The 12,290-nt window shown below is 25.5% G+C and overlaps 1 protein-coding gene across 1 annotated transcript; it reads right to left on the reverse strand.

Annotated features, from left to right (window-relative positions):
- Window positions 1–1,489: 1,489 nt before the first annotated feature.
- On the reverse strand, window positions 1,490–3,335 carry LOC115718138 (transcription factor MYC3-like). Its single transcript, XM_030647098.2, has one exon. It carries the CDS (start codon window positions 3,250–3,252, stop codon window positions 1,669–1,671), a length of 1,584 nt encoding a protein of 527 aa, XP_030502958.2. The 5' UTR covers window positions 3,253–3,335; the 3' UTR covers window positions 1,490–1,668.
- Between the last annotated feature and the right edge of the window lie 8,955 nt (window positions 3,336–12,290).

A 12,290-nucleotide genomic window follows, 5' to 3' on the forward strand; every position in this document is an offset into this window, starting at 1 on the left:
TAAGGTGGCAATGAAAATCTTTCTTCTTCATCTTGTGGCCTTACAATTTTCAATATTGTACTATTCATACCGGTCTACTTGTAGCATTTTTTAACACTCGAAGAAAAGATGTTCATGGGTCTCTTAACCCAAACAATTAATTTGAATTTGGAATAATTCCAAAATTCATTAGCTTGTCTCTCGTAGCTAGCTAGTTTCTTTTTGAGAGCCAACCACATAATAAATTTGTGCTTGGAAGAGCAATACCGGTCTCAAATCAAAGAGAACCGCCACTTCGAAGAGAGATTCAGATTCAATTTTGAACAAATTCCAGCAATAGAGAACTTATAAAGCTGAAAGTACTTTAACCTTGAGAAGATACATTTAATTAATTTTTTAATTTCGTTTGAACAATTTTCTTCCAATACCAACTTAAATAGTTGAAGAAAATAAGTAAAGTTAAAAAGTTATCAACCTACTTGAGATGTGCACAAATATATATTAGATAAATAGAGGGAGGTTTTTAGGTAAGAGAATCACTTTTGCTGTAACGGTAGAGGCGTTTCAAATTTATTTTCTTATTTTAAGACATTATATCTCTTTTTTCACATGTGATGTTGTGTATTGTAGTTGTATTAGGCATTCTATCCATTAATTTTCGTGAAATTCTAAATACTTTAGTATGTAAAAAAAAAGGTTCAAAATAGTCTATTATATACGCTCGTGCAAAATAAAATAAGCACGCATGTAAATTTGTCTGAATTCTATTTTTGACACTCTAAATTATTTAATTTTTTTAAAAAAAACAAGCAAAATGTCGTAATATAAGCAAAACTGATACTCTCACTAAAGAATTTGATTCTCAACGAGTCGTGGGAATCCTTGTGAAGAAGGAGATATGATCTTCGCTGAATTACAGACAGTATTGCAAGACATAGTCTCGCCAAATGAGAGTGCGGTGGCTGGATTTTTGTTTGCCTTTAATCAGTACAAAAAATTTTACTTTTAGCAATAACAAAACTTGTGACTAAAAGTAAAAACGTTGTAACTAATTATAAATTATCATTTCTATATTATAACTAAAAGGTGAGGTTCGTAGCTAAAAATATTAGTCATAAAAATTATAATTTGTTGTGACTAAATATGTTTTTAGTCACAATATTTGTTATGACTAAAACTAAATTAGTGACAATTTGTATTTAAATATTATATTTTAGCCATAAAAAATTATATTGTGACTAAAAAATTATTATTAAAAGTAGCAATTTTTTATAGTGAATTGAAAGTTTTTGTCATTGAAAAAAAAATATAATTTAATTATGGCACACATATAATTCTTATTATTATTCATTAAAGTTGTGAAAATTAATTGTTGATAACAGTCATGTACATACAAAAAAATTCCTCAAGAAATAGAAGACAATACACATCATCATTATAATTATATTTCTAAACATTAATAACAAGAAAAGAACAATTATTGATATGATGATTTTCCAGTTGTATAAATATATCTATATATATATTTATAGAATAGTATAGAGAGTTAGAGCCAAATGATATTTTTCTTTAAATAGTCTAATCAGAATGTGCAACGACAAAAAAAGTACGTACGTACACGTTAAATAATAATCGTACACACAGAGTTTTAATTTTGCAACATAAAATAACGTAAAATTACAATATTAATTAATTGTTCATTAATCGAACAATAGCTGATCTAATAATAGCTTCATAATCAGTTGAAAATTGATCAATTGATGAAGATGATGATCTTACCAAAACATCTTGAAACAAAAGCTCCTTCACACTTGATATGCTGACGTGGATAATCTGTAATTGAAGCTCTCTAAGTGCATTCATTAACCTTGCTGATGGGTAATTCAAATCTGGACACTGAACCCTAATCATCACTACTGACCCCAACATCTTCACATCAACATCTAAATTATTGTTATTATTACTAGTATTACTAGTATTAGTACTAGTACTACTTTTACTTGGTCTCATCATCTGATGATGATGATGATGTTGTTGGTGTTGGTGCTGGTGCTGCTGCTGATGTTGGTATTTGTTGGTTTGGTTTTCGAGGACTACTTTCGCTTCAAGCTCTTCTACTTTGGCTTTTAGCTCGTTGATGTAGACAACTGCATCAGCGAGTAGAGAAGCCTTGTCCATTTTCGAGACATTTGGAACCACAGATCTAAGTTTGTAGAATCTGTGGTTCAGTTTCTCTCTCCTTTGTCTTTCTGCTTCGACGTGGTTAACGGGCATTTGAGATTCGGTGGGGGTGGTTGTTGTAGGCTTTCTTCCTCTTTTTTTCATTGTTCCCGAAATTTGTATATTCTCGTTGTTTGATTGTCTCCGGCCACAGTCAGTACTGTTAGCCGGAGTATAATTAGTTGCATCTGAATCAGGTTCAGAACGACCTGATTCAGATGAAGATCCATTTCTGATTTCGCTAGTGCCTTCTTTTTGCTTATTAGACTGTAAAAATAGATTATTTGAAGAATGTATTTCTAGAAATGGTGTCATATGATGATGATGATGATCATGATTATTACCATGGATCCTCTGCACCATATTATTATTATTACTACCAAATAGAGATTTGATTAATTGTACCAAACTCCAATCATCCTTGATGAGATCAGACGATCCAAGCTCGAGCACTCCATTAGGAATGGAGATGCAAAAAAGGGTTTGAACACCATGCATTCGAGCTTCCTTAACTCGGTCGCAACCGCCGGTCATGAACTGAAAATTCTGGCTACCGCTAAGCCAAATATACTCTTGATCCGAGGCGAAAGCCCGGGTCAAGATTCCCCCGCCGCTCCCCGAAAATTGGCGCGTAAAAGACACCGTGCAGAACCACCCGATATCGGTGCCTCCGCCACCGCCAGTACCACCTCCGCTTCTAGTATCAACATCCATAATTTCATCATCTTGTGCTACTTGTTCAGGGAAAGGAGTTTTGTATCTCGGCATAATTTCGAAATCGAAACCGAACGGTGTCGTTTCGGGTAATCTGTTGTTGTTTTGGGGAGTAGTGTTTTTATTAAGGCCGCGGAAATGTCCATCTCCCCAAGATAAAACGACGCCGTTGTTGTCTTTGTAAGCTTGCCAGAAAATAGAGTAAACCCACCATTCGGGTCGGGTTTGGATTATGAATTGGAGCTTTTGTTGGATTGTCATCATGGTTATATTTTCTTGGGTTACTGAGACATGATGAGATGTTGAAGAACAATTTGGAGACATAATAAGTTCTTCCATTACAGAAAATTCACTTAGAGAAAGAGAGAGAGAGAGAGAAACCAAATATATGAGAGACTAAATGAAATGAAATGAAATGAAATGAAAAAGGAGAAAGTGTGTTTGGGTATTTAAACGTAAAAAAAAGGTCTTATATTAACTACTCATGTTTTGTCTCGCACTGATTGACTATTCTAAATCATAATTAATTAATAAAATGTTGAGAAAAACAAAAGAGAAACTATATGAGCACAAATTATAATATGATGTTACTGTTTTCTTTAATTTAAAGGGCATATTGTTTATTGGACACTAGTAGTGCCCAATTTTTTTTATAGGTAGAACCCTACAATTAATTAATGATATTTTTTCAGAAACTATTTTTTTTAAAGTTATATAGGACCTGATACTTATTACACTAATAATGATATGGTACCAAAGAATATATTATACACTATTAATACATTTTAGTAAGTTATAAGGCCGAGAGCCAATATTTATTATACTAATAATGGTATGACACTAAAGAAGATATTATGCACTATTAATACTTTTTAGTTATTCTCTTTTGAAAAAAAAAAATTAATTATTTGAAAACACAAAAAATTTAAAAGCATTATTTAATTTTTAGCATAAAACTCAAAATATATCATATTCAGATTTTTTTTTTAAAAAAAAAACACACCCTTTTAAATTTTCAAAATTATAAATAATTATTTTTGATGAAAAAATATTGAACGTACTTCTTCATGATAAAAAGAATAGACAACATAGCTCACCACCATCATTAATATTTTTTAGGAAGAACATGAAGGCCACTGATTTTCCCATTTTATATAGGGTAAATATTATTTTAGAACGCGTGTTTTGTAAAAGTTATTAATTGGACCATCTATTTTGTTAAATAACAAAATCGACCCTGTATTTTTTAAAATTATACAAATTGAATCTTGAACTAATTTTTTGTCAAAATAAAACTTAATAATAATCCGATCTAGAAATGTTATAATGACAAAACTATTTACATTTTCTGTATCTGTTCGTATTAGAAATTATCTTAAAATTGATTATATTATAAAATAAAATTGTTAAAAATTGAGCTCAAAGTCTTATTTTTAAAAATAAAATTATTAAAAATAAAACTCAAGGTCTTACTTTTAAATTGTTAAAAGAAAGACCCCGAGCTTAATTTTTACTATTTAACAAAACAAAAAATTAATTTTATCATTTAATAAAATAAAAAATTCAATTAATAACTTTTACAAAATACAGCTATTTATAATCCTACTATATATTACATACACATATGTGCATACATAGTAATGGTACGTAGGATTTGAAACCATTCGATTTGGATAAGAGAAATGCTCTAACACATATTTAAAAATGATATTTAATCCAATTTAATCACAATAAAATATTTAATATTTAGGGCTGGATTATAAATGGATTGAATACTCCTACTTGTAATCTATCAATCTCAAGCCTAAACAGACAGAATGAAATAGAAGTGAGAAAGAGAAGAAGGGTCATATATATATACATAAATATATATAATATATATATATATATTATGGCACGTGAAGTGTTTGATATAGTCAATATAGAAGTTGGATTTTGCTATATAGTTACGTACACATATATAAACAAGGCCCCCACCCAAATTAAGTTCAAATTAACCACGTACAGAGACCACACGAATTGAACTCTAAGTACTCTTCCATAAATATTTATTATTTATACAATATTTGGAAACAAAATTTTCTATCCTAAAATTAGTGTGCCCTCTATTTATACTTATTTAATATATAAAAAATTCGTTAATAAACTCTAAACTAAATTAATAGAGCATTGCTATTAGACACTAATGGTCCAGTGGTGTCTAGCATCTTCTCGACATGTCCTGTTGCGATTGGCTAGCGATACTCTCTAAAAACTATTATATTCAATTATATGAGACCCAATATAAGAGAGTGCTAGGCACCACTAGTGTCCTTTAGTATTTCTCAAATTAATATATAGATGATGTATTTAAAATAAATAGTGGGAGAAACAACATACCAATTTAATAACAACAAAATTTTTCAGAAAAATAAACTTAATTAGAGATTTTATCACAAAATAAAAATTAAACATATAAAAAAAATTTGCCACAATTATATATACATATATATACTAGATCGATGTTACATTAATTTTTAGTTTTTTTTAATATCATAATTTTAAAATTAATAATATTTAATGTAGTGATAATCATTGAAATTTGAAAGCATAATAATGATTTAAATAAAAACAAAAATTACTATTATACTTTGTAATAATAATTAAAAAAAAATTATTATTCGTCCTAAATTTATTTTCGGAATTAATGAAAATGATCATCTGGTTAAACTATCAAAACATTTAAATTTAATTTAAAATAATATTTAAAATTTAACTAATTCTAAATATCAAAATTTGAAAATAATTTTTAATAAGAAAATAAATAATATGAACAAATTTATTATTAATTGCAACACTTTAGGTGCAACATCTAATAATTTGTTATTTTTTTTAATTTTAAAAAAAAAAATCATCCAATAATTTTTCATAAACAAAAAATTCTGTTATATATCCACTTTTTATTAGAGATAGAATATATATATATAAATATACTAGGTGATTGCTACGTGTCAAGTCACGTAGTGTTAGTTTTATTTAGTAATTTAGTTTTTTATTTTAATTAATAATTAAAATAGTATAATTATTTGAACGATTTGTTTTATAAAAATAAAATATGTGTCAGTATATTTAGTAAGTAAAACATAGTTGTGTTATAATAATGTATGTTATTAATAGTAAAATGTACATTAATCTTCTAATTGAAAAAAGTTATATTATCTCATTTCATATCTAATAACAGCTACACAACCATATATTTATAGACTTTCACATTCTTTGCAAATTACTAATAAGCACCAATAATATTTTCATATTCTAATATTTTTCAACCTTCTCCTCTTGGTGGTAAAATTAAAAATAAAACTAAAAATAAGCACAAACATATAAGGTAAATACTAATTACAAATTTCATTTCATCTTTTCTTTTTATTATTTTTTTAAGCCCAAGCCCAAAAATCTCTAAGCCAACACAATCAATCTTCTTTTATATTATCTTTTCTAGATATTTTATCTATATTTTTCTTTTTTAAAAAATAAATAAAAAAATTATTAATATTCTCCCAAGATAGGTTTGTTAGAGAGATATGTGGCTAAGATGATTTTTTTAATTTAAAAAGAGATTATTAATATTTAAAAGATTGATTATTTAAAAGATTGTTTAATTTTTTGGGTTTAATTATTGGGTTTATTTTTTAACGGGAGATCAAACATAATCGTTAAATTTAACAGAATATTCTTTTATTTTTAAGTATATTCTGTTAAACCAAGAATGTTAAACCAAGAAATGCCGTTAGATAGGCACTTTTAATATATAATATATATATATATATAAAAGTTGATCGGAGATGGTGGCGAAGAAAGATTTTTTCTTTAATTATTGAGAAGATGATTGTTTTTTTATTTTATTTATGATTTATAACTTGTGTGAATAAATAAGTGCTTGTACGAATGGATATGAATTGTTATCTTAAACTGTATAATCTTTGAAAATAATAGAATTTTACTTGTGAATTATGGAATAAGTATTTATTAAAATTAATTTTTTATTGTACACAACAAATTATTAAGTGCACAATAAATTAACATTAAATAAGCATTTTATATAGTAAGTAATATATATATAAATATATATATATATGTATACTGCGTCTTGAATTTTTTCTCATCAAATTTCTCTAGACCAGACTTTTTTGTAGATTCTTTTTCTTCTTAAGAAACAAAAAAAGTAGAGGTGACACATGCTTTTATATATACTTACATTAATTAATTAGGGTAATTAACTATATATATGCACGTGTGTTATCATCATTATATTACATGCATGCATGTGTCACCCCAATTAATTAAAGTGGGTATATATATCTAGCTTAATTAAGAAACAAGTAGATAGAGAAAAGCCTCCCCCTAACTGATATAGTTTGCTGGTTTGTATACAAAAAAAAAAAAAAAAAATTAAGAAAAGAATTAACATATTTGGTAAAAAAATCAAGATAAGTTCAAACGAAATTATTTATTATTTTTTTCTTTTTAATGGCAAAATCAACTTTTTATATAACTATTTAGCTAGGTTATAGAGGTTGTTGTGAGGTTTCATTCATTCTATCATTATTTATATTGAAATCATTTATTTAATTAGAGAGATTGATTGATGCTTATTTGGTTTTAATTAATATCCACATAAAGCTTATCTATACTCATATATAGTACTTACTAATTGGGTAATATTCAAATAAAAAATAAACAACAAATCATAAATGTCTAAATTATTAGCAAGTATACTTTGTTCTATTATGATCACTAAACTATATGTTATGTTAAATCTTGTCTCTCTTTTTATATTTCAACATCAAGAGAATTAAAACATGTATTTAATTATCTTTATAACATAATTAAATTAATAAAAAATTTATTTTCTTAATTTAAAAGTCATTTTAGAAGAAGTTATAAGATTTGTAGTTTTTCTTAAATGGACTTTTAAGAAGTTATTTTAAAATTTAAAATAATTTTCATAATTCTTAATTTACTCACAAAAGTATTTTTTTTATGATATCCAAACATTTTGAAAAGTATTTTTCATTAAAAAAAGATCTTCATATAATAGTAATTAAAACGGTAAAAATAAGACAAATCTTATATATACTTATCAACGTATATAACTTTATAATAAAAGGTTCTATATTTACTCATGTGACAAAAATAATCCTCCGTTACATTCCTCCTACTTCATAGCTTTAAACGGTTCTCCATCTCCTTGAGTCTCCAAGCTCACTACAAGAAATGTCACTTTTACCAGTATAGTTCGTTACTACAAGAAATGTAACTTTTACCAGGGCATTTACGCGTTAAGAAAAGTCATTTTTGCCAGCGCTTTTTATTTTGTGCTGGCAAAAGTTCTAATACCAACGGTGATTTGCCAAGACATCAGAAGTAAATTCTATTTTACCAGCACAATACCAAACTTTTGTCAGCACAAAAATGTGAGCAAAAGTGACATTTCTTGTAGTAGCTAATGCTTCAATAACTTTTATTTTTTGTGTTGGAATGGAAGAAGAGGATGTAAACCAGGTATTAAATAATGCTTCTAGTTTTGTAAGAAAGTCATTGCCATTTCATTATCTTGCTTCCTTAAACGATCATCTACTGCTGATTTGGAAATTCTTGTTGAGAATCCAAAGAATTAGAATGTGGAGCACTCATATGCAGGAGGAATTATTCTAATAAACTCGATTCTTATGGATATTATGATCTTTCCAAAGCTAATACTGAAAAGAATAGAGCAAATGTGTAGAGCTTATTTGTGGAGTGGCTTAGTTGATCATAAGTTCAGGTTGTATTTTTTGGGACAAAATTTGCAAGCCAAAAAAAGAGGTTCGGGATCTCGGTGCATTGGTAATTAGAATTTTAAATCTATTGGAAAATATGTGTGGGCTATAACTTTGAAAATGATAGTCTTTGGATTAAATGGGTACAAAAGATATATCTTCATGAGCATGAGTGGTTAATATATGATGGCCACCAAGGAAGTAACTCTTAGAGTTTATTGTTAGATAAATTAACAATTAACCCAAAATCAATTTGTATATAACATAGAACACAATAATAAGATATAATAATTAGGTATGTGTACCTGATTGATCTATAGCAATTATCTCTGTTTGATCCACAGCAGTTACTCCACTTTGATAGTGCAATACTATCAACTAAGTCTTCCTCCCTAGATCTCTAAATCAGAAGCAGTTTATTTATCTGATTATCAAAAGGTATACAATTGTGATGAGACAATATGTATTTATAGAGTTAGGGAGGGGACTTAGCTACAAAACCCTAGTTGGACCGGCTCGCTCATCAAAGGCTTCAGTTAACTAGAAAAGCCCACACTTCTGCTTCACCTAGACTTTACACACAGATGCTAAGCCCATTAACAATTGATCACCAACAATATGGGCTAACGCAGCAAAGAACTATCCAATCAACCCAAGTTTTAATAAAACCAATAAAATTTAATGTAAGCCCAAATAAAAGTCTAACATTTATGTCTTAAAATTAATTAGTTAATGGATAATATATAAGAAGAATATATATTTATATATATAATACAATTATAAGATAAATAATATATTAATTATAAGACTATAATTATTAAATATCAGAAAATTCCTTATTCATATAGAGAAGGTATAATCTTGTAAGAATGTACAAGAGAATTAAGATATATGATATGAATAAAACAAGTCGGTAGTATATTAATTAACTATTGAGATTCTTTAATATAAAACTGCTAAGTACGATTTACTATACACTATACTTCTAGTGTATGTGATTTTGATTCGGATTACAAATGTAGATTGACCTATAATATAAGTACAATGTATAATTAGATTATGCATGACTTAAACAATATGTAATAAACAACTTTCATCAAACTTTACGTTTACTATGAAAAGAGTTTATCATATCACAATAATGATCATTAGTAGACAATTCAGTTTATGACACTAAACCAGAGAGACAGAAAGATAAAAGAGGGAAATGGGGAAGAAAGAGAGATTTTCGTGTTTCAATCAGATACCACTTTTGTCGAAGAATTTAGGTTCGTCGACAAAGGTTTTAATAAATAAAAAAAATTACCAAAACGTAGTGTTTTGTTTATTTTTACTTTTTCTAGCGAATCTAACTGCATGCGTTGGTAAAAGATTTCCCACCTACTTTATTTAAGACGTTTTAAGCACGTGGTATTTTTCTCTCCAATTATTTAGCATTTTAGTCGATGAAGTTAAGCATAAATGCATACCAATATACGAGAAAGAAGTGTAATTTTTTTTCCAGCAAATATAATTCTCTTGCATAATTATTATTTTAAATAATTTGAGATATTAAAGTATACCATAGTCTTAATTAAAAGAGAGCCCTGTTTCAATTGAGATGAGAACTCATTTCAAATATATATAACCGTACGTTAATAAATTTATTTTATATAAAGTGTCTCTATGTAACAGAATTTTTGATTTAAATTATATTTTTAAAATATTTATGTTAACTTTAAGATTTAAAAGAATATATTAATATTTTTTTTATTAATTTTATAATATTATTATATATATTTAAAAGTAAAAATTGTGCATGTATTTTATATAAAAAAATTAATTTGATTATATATATTTAAAATTTAAAGATTATGTAGATATTTTAATTTTATTATATATATTTCAAAATACTTAAAATTATAGATATTTTATCATATTTTTAATTTTATTAGTTCAATTATGAATTAAAAAATTATTTAGATATTTTATATAAAAAATTTAATTTAAATTTAAAATACTAAAAATTATACATAGGGCTCAAAACATTTCCTTAATTAATTAAATTATAATATCATATATATATTAAATATTTTAAATAAAATTTTCAAAACATGAAATTTTATTGTACATATAAATACGTATATAGACACAAATATAGCCAAAACAAGTAAAAAATCTTCAAAGATCAAACTCTCAAACTTAATTTCAATTTTGTTTTAAAAAAATACATTACCTAATTAATTAAAAAAATATATATATCACTTAACATCACCTAATTAAAAAGAAAAAACTAATTATACGTGCATTGCACATATATTTAATTATATTTTTAGTTTTTATTTTTGTTATTCATTTTTTTAAAAAAAATTGTACACATTAAAGGAAACTACTGATTAATTTTTTAATTTTTTTTAAGAAAAATAATATTTAAAGTTTTAAATATTTGAGAAAAATAAAAATAAAATTTAAGAATATTAAAATTGACCATACTCCAGTATTAAAAATAACAATAAAAAATAATAATAATGTTACAAATTATATATTGATCTATATATATATATTTAAATCAATCTAAAATTAATACAAATTCAATTAACTTAAATTAAATAATATTAATATTTATTAAAATAAATATTAATATTTATATATTTGTAGAACTAACCTTATTAATATTGTTAAATTTAATGGAATATTTAAAAATATTCTGTTAAACTAATAAAATTATTAAATAATCATATAAAGATATTATTAATTTTAATAATATTAAATTCGATTATTATTATTATTATTATTATTGAAATTTTGAGTTGAGATATATATAGTAGCATTGAAAATATATCCGAATATGTTTGCGTGACATAGTCTATATATAATAATTATATAGTTACTAATTAGTCTTATATAAATTATTATCAGAAAACAAAAATAGACAGTTGCTAATCTATTTATTAAATTTCTTATATGATCATTGTCTTGTCTAAACTATTAATAATAATGATAAATATTTGACAAAATTCAGTATTATTGTTCATAATATTTTATATATTTAATATTTTTTATTTCTTTTACTCATTGTAAAGGACTTAAAATTTTACGATTTTATCCCTTACTCTTCTAAAAATTAGTAAACATTATTATTAAATATTAATCCACGTCATTTTTTGCTAAGGCATAACATCATATATAGATAGACGCCCATAAAAATCACGTGTTGATATAAAACTTTTGTAAAATTATATATATGAATATGACCCTAAAAAATATATCTATAGATCTTTATATATATAAATATATATGTATATATATATAGAGAGAGAGAGAGTTCATCATGACCTAATTAAATTCATCTCCCCTTTTTCATTGATTCCAATTCACCTTGGGTAATTATTTATATATGAACATGTGAGATAATTAATAATTGACCTCTTTTTTCTTTGGTGTGATCTTTTTGGTTATTATTATTATTATTATTATTATTATTATTATTATTTGTTTTTTAATGTATTTATATATATATGCTTAATTAAAGGAGACCAATAATATCAATTGTTTAAGGAATAGTAAAATTAAATCTCTTCTAGAATTTCCTTAAAG

The sequence above is a fragment of the Cannabis sativa genome, chromosome 5 (genome assembly GCF_029168945.1).
Source record: "Cannabis sativa cultivar Pink pepper isolate KNU-18-1 chromosome 5, ASM2916894v1, whole genome shotgun sequence".
Lineage (NCBI taxonomy): Eukaryota > Viridiplantae > Streptophyta > Magnoliopsida > Rosales > Cannabaceae > Cannabis > Cannabis sativa.

Bases quoted from the DNA above. Each gene is read 5' to 3' on its own strand.
- LOC115718138 (XM_030647098.2), bottom strand. From the start codon at position 3,252: ATGGAAGAACTTATTATGTCTCCAAATTGTTCTTCAACATCTCATCAT.